Below are 18,799 nucleotides of genomic sequence, written 5' to 3' on the forward strand. Positions count from 1 at the left end.
CTACCTGCCTGTGATGGTCCCAGCGAGGGTCATAGTTTAAGCTGTTGTCAGACATTTGCACGTTACTGTGAATGAAGCAAAATGAGACCAAGCTCTGCTCAGGAGGACGCAGGGGGCCAGGTAACCGGACAGCTGGAGTCGGCTTCCAGGGGAAGAAGCGATCTTCCCGCAGGCCCACGGTTCTCAGCGTTTCCACAGGCCCTCCACTGGGGCTCTCTGGGTAGGCGTCAGGGGCAAATCCCAGTAGCTCTATGACCGGATGCCCAGATGGCCTTTGAAACCATTTGGGGGTCATTTGTGTACTTGACTCTTTCCCCCGGAGGTCGGTCGTGTTCACCTCCGACCCCAGCAAACTCAGTGAGGCCAGCAGATGGCTGGGATATTTGCGAAGTTGTTGCTGGTATTTTACGAGGCCTCTTGTGGGCCGTGGCATGTGGACGTGGTTTCGGTGAGAGGAGTCTCCCAGGGCGTCGTCCCGAGGCTGGACGGTATTTACTTTCCCCAAAGAACCACCCCAACCACACCTGGTGACTTCAGTGTAGTTTGACCCAGAACTGGATACTCCCTGGATCTCTAAAACACGGTCTTTTTTTTTTCTTTTCTCCCCTAAAGTCACCAGACGTTTACAAACCAGACTTTAGCTCATCTGCAGGTTTGAGGGAAAAACAGCAGTTGCCTTTATACCATGGAGAAGGGGGGACACTGAGGATTCTTCCACTCCCTCTGGATTTCTGGAGACGGGGCTGCTCCCACACCAAGGCCGTGCCAGTCAGCGGCATCTGAGGAATCTGAAGGGGAGTGGACTTACTGGGGAGAACAGGAGAGAGTTTTCCATTACATTCCTCCACAACCACTTTCCATAGTTTCACCGTGGGGTGGCCCCCATTTCAGGGACCTGGTCTCAGTCCGTATCAATAGTACCTGTGATAAGCGTTGGTGTTTTCTCTTAATGCCTCCAAGTCAGGAGTCGGGGAGAATGCCGGGGAGGTGGACATTCCCAGGAAGAAGGTAGGGCCTTGTTCTCCACAGCTTTCTTCCCCAGAAACAAAGAGGGGCACGCATTTCCAGAGATTCTAGATGTGGCTTCTGGCCCAGTCACGTAACCACAGAGTTCTAACGTGCCCAGCCTCGTGCCACGGCCAAAACCCAGATTAACCCAGGATCGTAGCCTGGGACAAGTTTACGGACGTCTCGGGGACAGGCTGGTGGCTGGCCTGCTCTCACACTCTGCTTCCCTCCTCTGCTTGATCTCTTGAGGAGATAAGAGGCTGCTGAAAAAGGAAATCTTCTCTATTTCCACCCAGCGGGACCACAGAGCTGTCTTCACCAGAGGGCACAGCCATAGTAGATGGAGTGCCTAGGGCAGAGTGTGTGACTTGATTCACGCACACACACACACACACACACACCATACCACAACCAAGGACCGTCTAAATATTAATTAATTTTATTTCAATATTACTATCTGAGGAGACATCAGGTCCCGCTACTAGTTTGGGTGACCTGACTGGCCCTGCAGGCAAAGTTCTCTCCTTCGCCCTATGACATGGGCTCTGATGTCACCCACCGCAAGGGGCAAGCACAGGCGTCCCCCCGTGGGGACCAGTCATTTTGCCAGGGTTGCTGTTTGTGTTTACGGTCTTAAAGGAGGCAGGCGAGGGAGAAACAGTGTCAATTGGATGAGGCCTTTAAGACACATGTGCAGAAGGTCAGAAGCAGCTATACATCCCAAGCTGCCTATGGGAATCTATCACACTCGTACCAGATTTTAAAAGAGGAGGAAAAAGATAAAATCTTCTGCTCAGGAATATGGCTTGAGCGTGGGTTTTCCTTATTCTAAATCCCTTCAGTTTCCTTCTAGTTGGACAGAGAGAGGAGCGATGGTCCCCACTGAGGCCAAGGCCCCGGCTCTGGCTGAGTTCTCGGCCCCGGCTCCTCCGCACAGGCTCCTGACGTGAGCAGCTCGCACCGTCTACCCGGGTCTGTTCCTGCGTGTGAGGTGCAGTGACAGGGCCCGGTGTCCCCCCAGGCTGCCCAGAGAGCCAGCCTCACCCGGTGGCTCGCGGACAGCGATCTCTGCCACATCTGTCACCTGCAGCTGCTGGCCGGCTGAGGAAGGAAGCCGGCTGGTCCTCGGGCAATGGGACGGCGACGTGGGCGAAGCCACCATCCTCACTTCCTGTAAGGTTGGCTGCCTGGAGAAGAAAGGCGAGAGCAAGCTGCCAGCACCGAGGCGGCGTCTGCACAGAGTCCGCTCTGTCCCATACAAGCCTGCTTTCAGCCGGCTCTGCACAAACAGAATACTGAGAGCCTTCCCTTCCCCCAGGTCACCTGCTCTGCGGCCAGGGCAGGACTCACGTGGCCGTGTTCTTTCCTCTCAGGAAGCAGGCTGCTTGGTGTGGGGCGCTCAGTGAGCTCTGCTGGCAATAGTTTTGTTGTTTGTCGAGGCCACAGGACATAAATCTGCTGCTAGCGGAGCAATCTAGGTGCAGGCAGGGCCCCAGGGAGCCCACTGGGCACCGGCTGTGGCTACTGCGACTATGACCCGCGGGGGCTCTGGCCTGGTGCGGCCTGGTAGCTGGCAGGGGTCAAACGGGCCTGTCTGCCTCTCGTGGGCCGATTTTCCTGGGGTTTGCTGGTGCTTCCCCTGGGCCCGCACGTGCGAGGAAACAGCTTGGCCCACGCGCCTGGTGGGGACATGGGGCTGGGGCTTCACCGCCTTTCCCAGCAGACGGGCGCCGGCGGCCCGGGAGGGCGGCCATGCTTTCCAGCCACGGACCAGTAACCACAGCGCCAGCCCAGCGGGTCCCCGCTGGCCGGAGTGGCCCAGGGCTGTGGCAGGAAGCGAGCAGGGCACGGAGGGCAGGGGACAGCACAGCTGCAGAAATGCATGTATCCTGTGTGTGACAGATTCTCTGCTGCTTGACATTCTTTTGTCCCGTTTCTCTTTTGTTTCCCTGTATTTTTATTACATTTATTTATGTGATTATATTTTTTAAAGGTTTTATTTTATTTATTTATTAAAAAATTTTTAAAAATGTTTGTATTTATTTGTGTGTGAGAGAGGGAGAGACAGCGTGAGCAGGAGAGGGTCAGAGAGAGAGGGAGACACAGAATCTGGAACAGGCTCCAGGCTCTGAGCTGTCAGCACAGAGCCCGATGCGGGGCTCAAACCCACGAACCGTGAGATCATGACCTGAGCCGAAGTCAGTTGCCACCCAGGCAACCCAAAAGGTTTTATTTTTAAGCAATCTCTACACCCAACACGGGGCTCAAACCTACAACCTCGAGGTTAAGAGTCGCACGCTCCACCGGCTGAGCCAGCCAGCCAGGGGCCTTCCCTGAGTTTTAGTTAAGACTCTTTGCAAAGGTCCAGGTCAGGTGTGGTCAACTGGCTGAGGCTAGGAGGGGGGAGGGAGAGAGAGGAAGTGGTCTTTCCAGTGAGTAGAATGGCAGGAGGGAGGCCACCTCGGGCCCACCGCACCGACAGTCCTCTGGTGGCCCTCCCTCCGAGGCATCGACTTCTGATGGGTTTTGAGGCTGCCTGGGTCTTTGCCGGCTGCCTCCAGCCAGGAAGTGGGTCCAGGTTTCAAGGCCGACCACACAAGTCCTACAGATGGGTGGGGGTGGGGGGCGATCTTAACTCCTAGAGGCACTGCCTGGACAGTGTCAGTTTACCAGCTTGTGTATGAGGCACCAAGGCCAATGGCAAGTTCATAAATAGGCTAGTGGACAACAGGTCCCCAGGGCACAAGAAGCTAGGGTGCTGGTCGTGCAGGGAGGGGAAGCGCCCTTCCCTTCAGCCTGCCGGGCACAGAGGAGCACAGTGCCCTTCCCTCCAGTCTGACTTACTCTGTGGGCCCCTCGCGGAGGACGTCATGGAGCCGGGGCGGCTGGCCTGCTGGGGGCCGCACGAGGAGAACTGAGGGGCCGGAGCGGTTGCCTTGGCCTTGGGTGTGTTCAGGTCCAGGATCTCAGGGCTGCGGGGGGTCCGGGGCTTGCAGGTGGAGGCGGAGGTAAATTCCCTGGAACAAAATGTGCAGTGTAGAGTCACGGCTGCTGCATGGCTAGGAGTCACAGGAGGAAGGAAGGACTTGCCCTTGTGAGCACAAAGGTGCCAGCCAGGCACTGTCCTGGGCATGGGTAGGGGTGGGTGGAGCAGGGCACCCGGAGGCACACGTCCCTGCCCCATGGAGCTCCCTAGGGGAGGAGGGAGATAATAAAAAAGGAGTAAATGCTAAGGAGGAGATGAAGCAGAGAAGGGGGACAAGGAGCTTGGGAGAGTACGGAAGTGAGAGGGTGGCCAGGGAAGGTGTGGCCAGCAGGGTATCGGCCCCCCGTTCTGTCTGCATCCTACTCCCTGGAGCCTTTTCTGACAAAGGGGAATTAAGGCTGCAGTGGAATTGAGGTTGCTAATCTGCTGACTTTACGCTGGGGAGATTATTCTGGATCATCAGGGTGAGTCCCGGGAAACCACAACGTCCTTAAAAGTGAGAGACGGAGGGGGCGCCTGGGTGGCTCAGTGGGTCAAGGGTCTGACTTCGGCTCAGGTCATGATCTCACTGTTCGTGAGTTTGAGCCCCGCGTCAGGGTCTGTGCTGACAGCTCAGAGCCTAGAGCCTGCTTTGGATTCTAGGTCTCCCTCTCTCCCTTCCTCCCCGCTGCTCATGCTCTGTCTCTCTCTCAAAAATAAATAAACATTAAAAAAAAATTTTTTTTAAGTGGGAGAGGGAGGCAGAAGAAGAGAGTCAGAGAAGTAGGTGTGGCCATGGAAGAAAGCACACGGATGCAAGGCTGCTGGCTTCGAACATGGAAGCAGGGGCCACGACCCAAGGCGGCCAGGAGGGCTCTTGAAGCCAGAAAAGGCAGAAAAAAGATTCTTCCGTAGAACTTGGAAAAACAGCGTGTCCTATGTACACCTTCATTCCAGCCCAGTGAGAGCCCCGTCAGACTTCTAACCTACTGAGCTACAAGGCGATAAATTTGTGGCGTGCAGGTCACTAAATCTGTGGTCGCCCGTTACAGCAGCAACAGGAAATTAATTTTAGATGCGGTGGCCAGGGAAGGCCGTGCTGGGAAGGTGACATTTAGCCCCCACACGATGCTGTGGGGCAGGCATTACTGCCCCATTTTTCAGATGTAGAAACTGAGGCCCCAAGTTTGTGGACTTTCCCGAGGTCACACACGCAACACGCAGGTTGTGAGGCCAAGGCTTGAGCCCAGTGGGATCTTACAGCCAGCTGTTCTCCAGATGTATCTGGCTCCCCATCGCCCGGAGCAGCCTCACACAGACGGTGGACAGGACATGGGACCAGGGCCTGCAGCCACTGAAACTAGGCTGTTTGACAAGAAGTCCTGGGAGCGGGATTGTGGCTCTGTGACCTCCCAGCCACCCAGCTGGGTTTGGGGACCCCCCCGTCCAGCGCTTTGCTGTCTCCCTGTCACTGAGCTGGATACACCCTGCTCCCTCCTCTACTCCTGGGGCCCTTGCTGCCTATGTGCCCATTTTCCTGACTAAAACTCTGAAGACTGGAGTTCCAGGCTGTCGCCCAGGGTCGTCATCACACTGAATGAGCTAATGTAAGCATCAGCCCGGCTGCACATGTTTCATAGACAGCAGGTCCGTGTTCCTTCCCTAAGTGGGTGCCTCAGTCTATGGGCTTCACAGAGCTGGTGCACAGGAAACAGCTGTTGAGCTTGGAAAGTGAGGTCCCTGGCGGTGAACGGTAGGGAGAATGTGCATGTATATGTGCACATGGGGGCGGGGAGGGGGAGGCAGGCAGGCAGAGCGGGGAGGTCAGGGGGTGTGCTTACTGGAAGGGCCCAGAAGCTCAGTCTTGCTCTGCTCTCTATGTGGAGACTGCACGTAAGCAAGTTTGCTGACGTTTGGGGAGCCTCAGTTTCCCCATCTGTAAAGTGTAGGGCAGCTGTGATGATTCTGCAAGGGAGGTTGTGTCCTGAGCCCAATCGTGGGCCCCATAACTGGCGGTTCTGGCTCCTGGGGAGTGGGCCTTGGGAGGAAACTGGAATTTTTATTTGATTCACTTCTTTTTTTTTTTTTTTAAATATTTTTATTTATTTCTAGGAGAGAGAGAGAGACAGCGTGAGCAGGGGAGGGTCAGAGAGAGAGGGAGACACAGACTCCGAAACAGGCTCCAGGCTCTGAGCTGGCAGTCAGCACAGAGCCCGACGCGGGGCTCGAACCCACAAACCGCGAGATCATGAAGTAAGCGAAAGTCGGACACTCAACCGACTAAGCCACCCAGGCGCCCCTATTTGACTCACTTCTATATTCTATATGCCCCTCTTTTCTTTCTTTTTTAATAATTTTAAAAAATGTTTCTTTATTTTTGAGAGAAAGACCGAGTGTGAGCAGGGGAGGGTCAGAGAGAGAGGGAGACACAGAATCTGAAAGAGGCTCCAGGCTCTGAGCTGTCAACACAGAGCCCGACGCGGGGCTTGAACTCATAAGCTGTGAGATCATGACCTGAGCCCACTGAACCACCCAGGCGCCCTAACATTGAGACTATTTTATCTAATCATTAGGAAAATAAAACTTAAACATCTGAAAAATTTCCTATTTCAAATTTAGGACAAGTCTGCTGTAAAAACTGCCCATGCTTTGGGTAATACATCTTTGATACTGGATTGGAAAGGTTAGGGAGGTTTAGCCCTACAGTATTTTATTAAAGTTTAAAATGATTTTTTCTTTATTTGAAAAATATGTATGTATATACATATGTATATATGTATGTATATACGTATGCATGTATGCACGCACGGAAGTAAGCTTGCTCCGTGCCTAGCGTGGGGCTGGAACTCATGACTCTGAGATGAAGAGTCACATGTTCTACCAACTGAGCCAACCGGGTGCCCCCATGATTTTTTTTCTTAAAGAAAAAATTCTATTTTTATATCATTTATAATAGTGTTTCCCTGAATATTTTCCATGTTGCAACTTTTACACGTGTGTGTGTTTTCATATACTTGCAGCAATACTTATATGCTGCTCTATATTCCTTTATTTTATTTTATTTGTTTATTTATATTTTGTTTTTTAATGTTTTATTTATTTCTGAGAGAGAGAGGGGGAGAGAGAGAGAGAGAGCATGAGCAGGGGAGGGTCAGAGAGAGAGGGAGACACAGAATCTGAAACAGGTTCCAGGCTCTGAGCTGTCAGCACAGAGCCTGATGTGGGGCTCGAACCCACAAACTGAGATCATGACCTGAGCCGAAGTTGGACGCTTCATTGACAGAACCACCCAGGCACCCCAATATATTCCTCTATTTAAAAAAATGTTTATTTTTATTTATTTTGAGAGAGAGAGAGAGAGCATACATGGATGGGGGAGGGGCAGAGAGAGGGAGAGAGAATCCCAAGCAGGTTCCAGGCTCTGAGCTGTCAGCACAGAGCCTGATGCTGGGGCTCGATCTCACAAACTGTGAGATTATGACCTGAGCTGAAATCAAGTGCTGGAAGCTTAACTGACACCCAGGGGCCCTACATTTCTCTATTTTATAGCTCTTATTTCGTTTGCTCTTGATACTTCTGAGCAGCCTCCACTATTATTTATAATAGTTGCATATGATTTCATCTGATGGATATACTGGAATTTCTTATGCCTCCCCCTAACATTTTGATTTTCCTTCATTCGTTGGTAACACACACGTGCCAAGAACTGTTCCAGGCACTGGAGATCCAAGGTCAACGAGACCAAATTTCTGCTCTTGGGAAGTTCACAGAGAAGTAGGGCAGTTTGACCAGAGAACAAAGATAAAATAATGAAATGAGTCACATTGCTGATGCTTTTCTTATACATATGAAAAAGATTTTATGTGGTCTAGGGAGGTGGTTTCCTTTTTTTTTTAAAGTAAGCTCTGTGACTGACATGGGGCTTGAACCCATGACTCCAAGATCATGAGTTGCACGCTTTACTGACTGAGTCACCCTAATACCCTGAGGTGTTTTTTTAATTTGTTTTAAATGATTTTTTCCTATTTTGCTATTCTAATTTTGATATTTTTATTATTGTCATAGCATTTAATTATTTTTAAATTGTGGTAAAATATACAATATAAAAATTACCATCTTATTTTTGTTAAATTTTAAAAAAATGTTTATTTATTTTAGAGAGAGAGAGAGAGAGAGAACACAAGTGAGGGAGGGGCAGTGAGAGGGTGACACAGAGTCTGAAGCAGGCTCCAGGCTATGAGCTGTCAGCACAGAGCCCAATGTGGGGCTCGAACTCATGAACTGCAAGATCATGACCTGAGCCGAAGTCAGATGCCCAACTGACTGAGCCCCCTAGGTGCCCCATCCTGACCATTTACGAATGTAGCCCTACTATATTTTAAGAAGGAACAACTACAGGAAACTAGTAAACATGACTCGGTGAACACAGGCAGCTCTTCCTGGCAGAGGGTTAGCTGTGGGTGACCTGGGGGTGTCACATGGTCATGGGACAGGGAGGCCAGCTTTGAAGGCGCGAGCTGTGCAAGCCCAGGATGGCTGTGGGCAGCAAGGTCAGGTTGCAGGGCTGGGGGACGCTGAGGTGAGTTGGTAAGAAGTGAAGGGAGAGAAAAGTCTGGGTAACAGGACTAGGAATCTATAATCTTCAACCCCGTGGCAACCAGAAAAGGGCTCTGTCCTTTTAGAGAACAATTTGGCAATGTGTATGAAAATACTCTTACGTGTAGGTTAATTTTATGTGTCAACTTTGCTGGGCCACGGTGCCTAAATATTTGGTCAAACATTATTCTGGTATTTCTGCACAGGTTTTTTGGGGGGATGGGATTAACATTTAAATAGGCAGACTTTGAGCAGATTCCTCTCCACAGTGTGGGTGGGCCTCATCCAATCAGTTGAAGGCACACATAGACAATTATGTCGGCAGACTGCCTTTGCACTCCAACTGCAACGCTTTCCTGGGTCTCCAGCCTGCTGGTCTACCCTGTGGATTTTGGATTTGCGAAGCCTCTGCCATCATGTGAGCCAATTCCTTAAAATATCTGAGCCCCCACCCCACACACATCCTGTTGATCCTCTTTGGAGAACCCTGACTAATGCACCGTCAAAGCCAGCCTCCTCTCTGCCCTAGGACACAACCTTTGTTTGACCATGGTAGTGTCATTGCCCGGGAAAAGATCACCCGCAGACAAGGGGCCCCTTCTGGCTCCTCCCTCCAGCACGGGACAAGGTGGCCCTTGGCAGAACCCACACCACAACGGGGGCTGCTGCTGGGGGTGGTGGTGTTGAGGTGTTGAGGATGCCGACCACGGTCCCTGACCTCTGCACGGGTGACGGCACCAACGCCCTCTGGGAAGGGCACCGTGGGAAACGTAGGTGGAGGTTGGCTTGGCGTCCAGGCCCCCAGTCCCCGTGAATGGTGACCTCAGCAGTCGGGGCAGTGAGGAGCCAGAGCCAGGAAATGGTGACAGTTTGGTAGGAAGGGAGGCCAGATTAGGGCAGAGCAGGAAAAGCACAGGGACAGGAACCTGAGGATGGCAGTCACCTGTGACTGGAGCAGCAAAGTTGAACGAGGAATAACAGTGCTGGGTCGTAGGGAAAAGGACAAGGTCACTACATGTGTAAGTTGGGAGGCGTCCTGCTGGATCGACAATTATTTGAGGGGCCACTTATAGGATTTCTGCTTGTCAATAGAACATTGTGTTGAAGGGAAGAGCCATAAAAGGCTTCTGGAGATATTTAATCTTTACTTGTGTTTGGAATGCGGCTGAGTCATAATCTCGCAGCTGAGCACTCCCCGGGGCAGAAGACTGTGTCCCCTGAGTTCTCCGGAGCTGCTGTCTGCATTAAGGCACACATGACAGTGCTTGGGGGGTCCTCTCAGCGGGCTCTGCTCGCTTTTTTTTTTTTTAATTTATTTCTGAGAGAGAGAGACAGTGTGAGCAGGGGAGGGTCAAAGAGAGAGGGAGACACAGAATCTGAAACAGGCTCCAGGCTCTGAGCTGTCAGCACAGAGCCTGACGTGGGGCTTGAACCCACGAACAATGAGATCATGACCTGAGCCAAAGTCGGACGCTTAACCGACTGAGCCACCCAGGCGCCCCCAGCGGGCTCTGCTCATCAGGATTCAGGATATCCATCTGGGCGCTAACAGAACCCCGAGAGGGGCACGGGGTGACGGGGGTGAGGACCCAGCCGGCGAAGGCAGACCCAGAGGCTCGCCGACCACGCCTGCACGCTGACACGCAGGGCTCCTGTGCTCCTTCCCCTGACTTCCTGGTTCTTAGGTTCTAGTTTCTTTCAGCTAGACACACCGTGGTGTTGTCGTCAGCTGCCACAGAGGCCACATTTGGGGACAGACATGAGGGGGATGAAGCATGTGTGTAAACATATGTAAAATCTCTTTCCTCTTTATTTTCTAAAAGCCATAATACTTGCAGAAGAGTCATTTCCTGTCTGTGGCAGGACGGGAGCTTTGCCGTCAGAGCTTGGCCTGGGCATCTGTGCATCAGTGAGCGCTCCGACCTGAGGAGCCCATCCCCCCGCCCGTCCTTGGGCCACCGGGAGGCACCGTCCAGGCAAACGCCTCCCGGTCGGTCGGTCCCTCTGAGCTCCTCTCTGCAAGGACCATGTGCCGGCCTGGCCAACAGTATCCTCCACTGCCACCCAATGCTAAGGAAGCAGCGAGAACACAGAACAGGAACCCCTTGGCGTGGGGGAGGGGGTGGGAGACAGTGGGATCACAAGGTCTGAACGATTGACTCCCTGGCTTCCAGGAAGGCAGTTTCAGGGTAAGACTAGTTGCTGGAAGCCACGAGAATGGAACCGGGGCCTCAAAGATCTTTAAACCACCTCCGATCTGGGGCTCAGCCACAAGGCTGTGGCTCAGTCTACCATTTACCCAAAGCTGTGGCTCCAGGGGCTTTCCAGGGATACCAGCAGCCAAGCAGGGCCCGTCCAGTGGCCTGTCTTCTGGGCAAGGTGCTGTCCTCACTCGAAGGACCAAGAGAGACGGGCTGGGAGAAGCAGAGGGACAAATGTTCCCCGCTCAGGCCATGCAGAGAGCCACTCTCTCTCCCTTGTAGCTGATCCATCCAACAAATATTTGGAGAGCCTGCTCCAAACCCTCTCCCTGGGGCCCCCAGCTTTCAGGACAGTGGGAGACGGCCACAGACCGAGTGACCACAGCGCTCTGTGCCCCCGTGCAAGGGAACACAGCTGTGTGACTGGACTTTGGGCTCAGGAAGGAGGACGGGGTGCTTAGCTGAGATGGGGGGCAGCCGGTGAAGTGGAGGCCAGGGGTTGGGCAACAGTGCTGTTGGCCCGGGTCACACAGCCAGTGGGGAGGGAGGTGGGTGGTCACCCAGCCATATCCTTCTCCCTCTTTCCTTCCTCCTCGTCCTCAGAGTCCCCCTTCCCCCTTCCCAGAGCTGGGTTCACATGGCTGACATTAAGGCGAGGGCACTCATGGATTTAACCCTGACGGGGTGTTTGTGGCCAAGAGGAGCTTGGACATGGTCAGTCCACCTGGTGTGACCAGGGCGCAGGCTTCTAAGGAGAGCCCGTGGGGTCCCCTGCCTACTGTAAAAACACTTATTCTTGGGGCGCCGGGGTGGCTCAGTTGGTTAAACATTCGACTCTTGATTTTAGCTCAGGTCCTGATCTTGCGGTGCCTGGGTTCGAGCCCCATGTCGGGTTCTGCGTTGACAGCATGGAGCCTGCTTGGGATTCTCTCTCTCCCTCTCTCTCTCCCCCTCCCACGGCTTGTGCTCTCTCTCAAAATAAATAAATAAACATTAAAAAAAAAAAAAGAAAGAAAGAAAACACTTATTCTGGGGAGAGGATTGTCCTCGTTGATAAGTCTCAGAAATGAATCCGGCCTTTACAGGAAGGAAAAGAACCAGCTCTAGCTCTGGGAGAGCAAGTCTGGCCTGCCTGAAACTCGGGATCTGGGTCCCGCCCTGGCTGCAGGGGGCAGGCACAGTGGGGGGAGGGAGGAGGGGAGGGGGAGNCCAAGAGCCAGGGAATCCGTGAGCTGTGGACCAGCCTGTGGGAGCACGCCTTCTGCCACTCTGGGAGGGGGGAGGAGGCCCAGGTAGCAGAGGTGGGTCCCTGGGTCCTGGGCTGGTCAGGGGCTGGGCTGGGGGAGACCAGACGCCGGACTCCCCAGGTCCCCCCACCGCCCCCAGCCTCTGCCACCTTTTACAGCCTTTGACAGGTGGAGACATGCAGGACCGGCGCCCACCCCAGTGCAGGCCCCCGACTCCTCTGGCTGTGCTCCCCGCAGCCCTGCTGCCTCTGGAAGCTCTGACTTCCCTTCTACCCCGTGCTCGTGCTCGCAGCAGTCTCTGCCACCTGCCCGCAGTGGGAAAGGAAGGTGCAGGGGTGCCGGCCGCCCAGAAAGGGGCATGGGCCACAGCACCTCTGGCTGCCTGCCTTCGCAGACCTTCTTCTGCTCGGCTCTGCTAGGCCGTCTGCTGCTCCGGGGCAGAGGCCACTCCAGCCTCTCAAGCTCAGCAGGGACTCCTGTGTGTGTGGCTTCCCCCAGGGACAGCGGTGGGGCCCGGGGGTGGGGAGGCCCAGCAGGGTGCTTCCTTGGGCCCCTGCGCTGTGAGGGGGAAGCGCTGCAGGGGGTGGGGAGGCTTCGCGCCTCAGGGGTCTGGAGTCTGCAAGGCTCTGCTGCTCTAGCAGCTCTTGCTGGGGCCAAGGTCAGCCTCGACCACTGCTGGGGTGTGGGCCTGCTCGCTGCTGACGCAGTCGTGGAAACACTTCCCAATTCTATAGAAAGGTGGGGGCCGGGAAGGCCTGCCCAGTCACCATGGCAGAATTCCCCTCAATCAGAGGCTGCGAGGGTGAAGTCATGTTAAAAATGGCTCTAGTCCAGTGTTCTAGTGCGGAAGGCTGGCTTCTCGACCTTGAAATTACTCGGGCTGCAGGGCACTGCGTGGCCAGGCCGATGTGGTGGGGGCGGCCGGGGTCCCGGGCACTTAGGTTGAGACCAGGGCTAGGCCCCTCTCCCTGAGCAAGTCTCCTCGGATCTGAGAGAAGGGGCCTGGAGACCCAGACTTTCTCCAGAACCCCAAGTGACCCATCAAGGCCAGTCTATACGCATTTGGTGCAGAGGAAAACACTTTCTTTTCTGAGTGGGATCCCGTGTCTATTTTAGGAAGGTGACATCTGAGGGGCGCCTGGGTGGCTCAGTCGGTTAAGTGTCTGACTTCAGCTCAGGTCATGATCCCATGGTTCATGAGTTCGAGCCCCGTGTCTGGCTCTGGGCTGACAGCTCAGAGCCTGGGGCCTGCTTTGGATTCTGTGTCTCCCTCTGTCTCTGCCCCTCCCCGGCTCACACCCTGTCTCTCAAAAATAAACATTTAAAAAAAAAACAACTTTATAGGAAGGTGACCTGTGAGCCAAACCAGTTCACTAATCTTGTTCTCCGTCTATCTCCCCTCCACCCCATCTTCTCCAAAAGCAAACAGCTAAGAGAGGACACTGCCCACGTTACCCCAAATCACACACCCTCACTAACGTGTTCAGCTTGCAGTTCTTCAACTAGTCCCTTGGGAGTGTTTATGAGTTTCCTTTCCTTCCGGTCTGACAACCAATAATTCTCAGGTGGCAGCCCCCTCCCCATGGGCTCTGAGGTTAACAGGTGTGGCGACCACACCCCCCTGGGTGTCTCCATAGGGTGCTTGGCGCCCCGATGAAATGCTGCTGTGCTATCAGAGTCAGAGGCTGGAGCACAGAGGAGCCCTCCCAGGACGCCACCCCATCCCTACCTGGTGGCCTCTCCACTGCCTGGGGCCTGGCTGGGGACCCCCGCCGAGGGCAGGCGAACCTCTCCCTGATGTCCTGCTGGCAACCCTTCTCCTGGCGTGATGTCCGCGGAGGCTGGGGAGGAGAGAGAGTTCAGTGGATCGTGGCCCTGGGACCTCTTTGGGGATGCTCCTCCCTGGGCTGGGCCCCAAAGCCGAGCAGAGCACACACGCGCCCTAGCCCCTGGCAGCTCCCTGCAGCCTATGGGTGAGGACCTGCTTGCTCGTGTGAGAACTTTCCAGGTGGCCTGAGAACTTTCCAGGTGGCTGCCCGGTGCGCTGACAACCTGGACGCACAGCGTGAGCGCTCTGGCCGGATACACACGCAGCACGGGGAACCATGGACCTTCGGCCCCGTCGCTTCTCTGGGCCCCCTCTGCCTCTCAGGGAAAAGCTGACAGATGTGGAGTGAGTAGCCTCCTCTGGCCACTGCTCGGCACCAACACGGAGCAGCATGGAGACACGCTGACAAACTGTTCGTTGTGCGTCTGAAGTTCAAATTCAGCGGGGTGTCTTGCACTTTTATTTGCCAGATTTGGCAACCCCAGAGGTGGCGCCCTCTTCCCCCTGAGCTGCCGGGGCTCCTTCAGGCCTGAATCGCGCAGTCCACCCCCAGGGGCAGGAGCTGCCCTAATTCCCAGCCAGCCGCGTTTGTGCGGACATCAGGGACAGGGGCCAGGCCACCTGCGCCACCCTGGAGAACCTTCACACGCAGGCGACAGGGGAGTCCCAGACGACACTGCCAGGGAACTCTCCGGAGAGCCTGGGGAGGGACCTATTCTGTATTTCAAATGATATGAACCCCTTTTTCTCCGGCTCCACTTTTCTTCTAGTTCTACAGCCAAAGGGATCCATGCCCCTGTCGAAGCAATTCTGGGACAGAGTTCAGATTTGTTACTTCCGTAGTCCAAGCTCCCTCCAGCCCTTTCATTTAAAGTTTATTTATTTATTTATTTATTTATTTATTTATTTATTTTTAAATATTTTTATTTATTTCTAGGGGAGAGAGAGAGAGAGACAGCGTGAGCAGGGGAGGGTCAGAGAGAGAGGGAGTCACAGACTGAAACAGGCTCCAGGCTCTGAGCTGGCAGTCAGCACAGAGCCCGACGCGGGGCTCGAACCCACGAACCGCGAGATCACGACCTAAGCGAAAGTCGGACGCTTAACCGACTAAGCCACCCAGGCGCCCCTAAAGTTTATTTATTTTGAGAGAGAGACCGAGAGTGAGAGAGAGTGAGCGCACGCAGTGGGGGAGGGGCAGGGAGAAGGAGAAACAGAATCCCAAGCAGGCTCTGCACCATCAGCACGGGGAGGCCGAACTCATGAACTGCAAGATCCTGACCTGAGCCAAGATCAAGAGCTGGATGCTTAACCGACTGAGCCACCCTGGCGCCCCAAGCCCTTTCATTTAAAAATCTCCCTGGTACCTCTGCAGTGTGGTCTCTGCTTTATCTTAAAGATAAACAATCTTCTTTGCAGGTTTCCTCAAACCCACAGCACGGGACACAGCTTTGATTTCCAGGTAACTATCTTTCGGCCCAAACAGGGCATCTGTTTCCGGTGTGGAGCCCAATGGGTTGGCTTTATTTACAATCCACACAGGACAGTCTCCACCTAAAGCTGGGGCTGGAATTGGAAATTCAGCCTTCTTGGATCTGTTCTCCAGTGGACAACTGGCCTGTCTGTGTTCTCTGCCCCACAGGCTTATAATATAGCCCTGGAGACAGAATTTAGAAGAAATAATAGAGTGGAGCCACATACAGCTGTGTGGGCTACATAGAGAGAAAATCCCATTCCAGTTACTGTTACCACCAAGATGGCGCCCAAGGTAGGCAGTCTTCCAGGTGGGAGTGGGTGGAGGGACAGGTTGGGGGCTGGGTGGGAAAGCGCCCTGGTGGGAGGGAGGAGGGACCAAGCTGAGCTCTCCTGAGACCCTCTGAGATCTTTTTGGTCCTGTCGCCAAATAGCAGTCACCCCCTGGACCCCTCCCCCCTCACCATGCGGGTGTTCAGAGCTCCCGCCACAGACAGATCCATGGGTGCACCAGAGGCTTCCCGGGATGAAGTACTGTTTCCTCGCCCGTGGCTGGGCATTTTCACGTCAGGCCACTGACAAGGCATGTGACGTGGATATCCAAGATAGCCTTGGTTGAGGGGGAATGAGAATAACTTTCCCCAGGCCAATGTCTTACAAAATTCTAAGTCACATTCTTGGCTTTTTCCTCTGGGAGCTATTTCCTTTTGGCTCTGTGGGGCCAGTCCCTTTGCTTAAAAAGAATGTACGTTCTGGCCCTGCGGTCACCTGCTCAAGTGGATGGAGGATTCCGCAGGTTCCTCATCATGAGTTTTCACCGTTAGCATTGACTGAATGCAGAAGCGTGAAGGGGCTTTCTGAGCTTACACGCGCTTGAGGCCACGCTGGGTCCGAGGTGTGGCAGGAACTCCCCGTGTGAGCGAAGGTCAGGAGGCCAGACTCAGCAGCAAGTCATGCCTGAGGAGCCTCATGCGTAGCTGGGCGAGGCCAGATTGGGGAAGGGGGGACGGGACATGGTGAGCAAGAGCCCAAAAGCGGGAGAAAAGGCCGGAGAGGCGGGACTGTGTGGACGGAGGGGTCCAGAGGAAGTCAGATCGGGCTTCTGACAGGGAAGCAGTTACACAGGAGACAACGAGGGTCAGGGCGGCCACCTAGCCCACCACTGCTGTCTCCCCCTCTAGCCCTCTTATCTGCTGAGCCCAGATGCAGCCTCAGAACCAGTATCAACGCTGCTTATATGCATTCGTTTTGTTTTTGTTTTAATCAACCAGCCTTCATGCTCAGTGTGAAGCCCAACATGGGGACTGAACTCACAACCCTGAGATCAAGACCTGCCCTGAGATCAAGCATCGGACGCTTAACTGAGCCATCCAGGGGCCCCCTGTTAGGTGCATTCTAAGCACGTAAACCCAAGGCTGCTTGCCATCCATCCTCACGTAGAGGCTGGGTGAGAAGAGGGAGGAATGGCAGCCACAAGACCAGCAGAGGGAGCGGGCCGGTGGTCCGGGGACACTGGTCCTGGGGAGGCGGCAGCCGGGCAGGCCTGAAGGAGGGCAGGGAGAGGAACCGAATCTACACCACAGATGCTCACCAAAGGCCCCCCAGTCACCCCGGGAAAACCACTAACCCGGAGGCTTGGCTTCCAATGGGAGACCCTTGGTCAAGTAACAGGGTTTTACGGGAGATTTAGGGGTGCTGCCCTGAGGCTGAGAGCAGGCCGGGCGGGCCTGGTTGCTGGCCCATGGGGTCCACTGAGGCGAGAGGGGTGCTGATGAGCAGGGTGGGGGTCCTGGGCCCCTGCCAGGCCTAAGCAGAGAGGAGCAAGTGGGAGGAGGGACACGTGGCACATGGTGTCAGCGATCAGAGCCAACTCTGGCCGAGCAGCTGTCCTAGCTCCAGGGGGCTCAGGGGGAGGCTCTGGGGACTGTGCTCATTGTCCAGGCTGGGGTCCCCTGGTGGCTGCCCACTGTTTTCATGAAAGGAAGCAGGACTTGCCAGGGCCCCGACTCTGTCAGGGCCCAAATCAATCGTTTTTGAAAATCACAATGACCTCAACCTCTCCAGCAACACCATCATCCGCGGCCACGCAGCTACCCCATCCACGGTGGCGTCTACGCCTCCACACTACAGGTAACATGTGCCGAATCCTTCCCAAATCCAGGACCACCCTGATGATCAGTGCAAGACAGAGGCCACCCTGGCGGTCTCTTCAGTAAAACAAGGACATACCTGGTCAATAAACGACCCTAACGGCAACTTTTCGGAAGTCCAGGCCTACTGAACTTAAAATCATCTTCAACCCAAGTGGCTTCAGGCCAAACTGGCGACAGTTGTTAGACCACCTACAACTTCCAGGCTGGTGGCAGAAGTCTCTGGACAAATCGGGGAGCTCATCTCCTTTCAGTGAGTAAAATAACACATGATCTAAGGTGCCAAAGCCTCTAAAACTGTTCCTAACCAGGAGACCTCCCCACCGCCCCCAAGCCTCCTGAACACCCTGGCTTTCCTCCGGCTCCGTGACCAGCCTCCCGCTTTGCACTGGGGCTTGGGAGCGTTGGAATCCAATTGTGAGCAGATTATAAAAGTTCTCAGATGTTTCTCATGCTGGAATCTGACCTGTTCTTGCATTGTTTTTCCGTTTGAATGGAGATTACATTCTTATCTGGCCTGCTCATATCCTTTTAATTTCCTCTTGAAAATTAAAAAAAATCCCAAACTTTGTACATATTCAATTCAAAGCATATATATTTTTTCTGGCATCTAAAAAAAAAAAAAAATACTTTTATCCCCCATCAGGCTCTGGTGGACCCAACTAGATGCTTCCAGATGTTTTGGATCTTGCAGTTGCTTTTGCCCCGACTCAGACGTTTCTGTCTCAGGCCGGCCTGCGAGCGTGTGACCAAGCACCTCAGCACCGGAATCTGGGGTGCTGAGGTCTTGGTCGTAAATCGACATCATCTTCTGAGGGGACTGCTTTGCAAGCGCACATCAAATGTGGCTGTCCCCAGCAGGAACGTGGCGTGGCCGGCTTTGTGGACGCCAGCAGGGCACACCACGCCGTGGTGGAAGGGGGGTTAGAGGAACAGGCCACGTGTGGCCGTGTGGTTGCAGGTCGGTAGGCCTCAGTGACGCGGGGCAGGGGCTGAGATCAGGGTGTGTGACTGCCGCGGCCCAGCCCCCAGGCCGCCAGCGCTCTTACGTGAAGAGGAAACGCACGTCTCGGAAGCACCAGCCTGGCCCCCCTGGGAGACTGGAGAGTGGGCGCTTGTCAGGGACGGGAGGCTGCCGTTTCCGGGGTATTGGGCCATCTGGGGAGAAACAGGATGGTCTTCCAGCCTGGAGGGGAGAATGAACAACAGCAATAAATACAGAGAGCGGGGGGGGGATTTGCTGCCTACCGGGAGGAGGCATCACCAACGAATACAGGGAGTGGCAGTACCTAGAGTTCTTTTGTTAAACTGATATTAGCAGATATGATGTGTTT

At 54.4% G+C, this 18,799-nt stretch overlaps 1 protein-coding gene across 7 annotated transcripts in view; it reads right to left on the minus strand.

The window, feature by feature from the left end:
* Positions 1-1,435: 1,435 nt before the first annotated feature.
* Positions 1,436-18,799, minus strand: part of ARMC9 (armadillo repeat containing 9) — a 146,921-nt gene continuing 129,557 nt past the window's right edge. For 5 of the 7 annotated variants that reach the window (XM_077758054.1, XM_077758033.1, XM_077758040.1 and 2 more), the window contains 4 exons: positions 18,515-18,651; positions 13,747-13,858; positions 3,853-4,025; positions 3,216-3,610 (listed from right to left, as the gene is read on the minus strand). In XM_077758054.1, coding sequence (XP_077614180.1) covers positions 3,402-3,610; positions 3,853-4,025; positions 13,747-13,858; positions 18,515-18,651 — 631 coding nt within the window. In that variant the 3' untranslated portion in view covers positions 3,216-3,401. Of the gene's footprint in view, positions 2,196-3,215; positions 3,611-3,852; positions 4,026-13,746; positions 13,859-18,058; positions 18,652-18,799 lie in introns of those variants that run through there. The other 2 variants (XM_077758062.1, XM_077758071.1) reach the window with 2 other exon arrangements.

This window comes from Crocuta crocuta, unplaced genomic scaffold (assembly GCF_008692635.1).
Source record: "Crocuta crocuta isolate KB4526 unplaced genomic scaffold, BGI_CrCroc_1.0 scaffold290, whole genome shotgun sequence".
Lineage (NCBI taxonomy): Eukaryota > Metazoa > Chordata > Mammalia > Carnivora > Hyaenidae > Crocuta > Crocuta crocuta.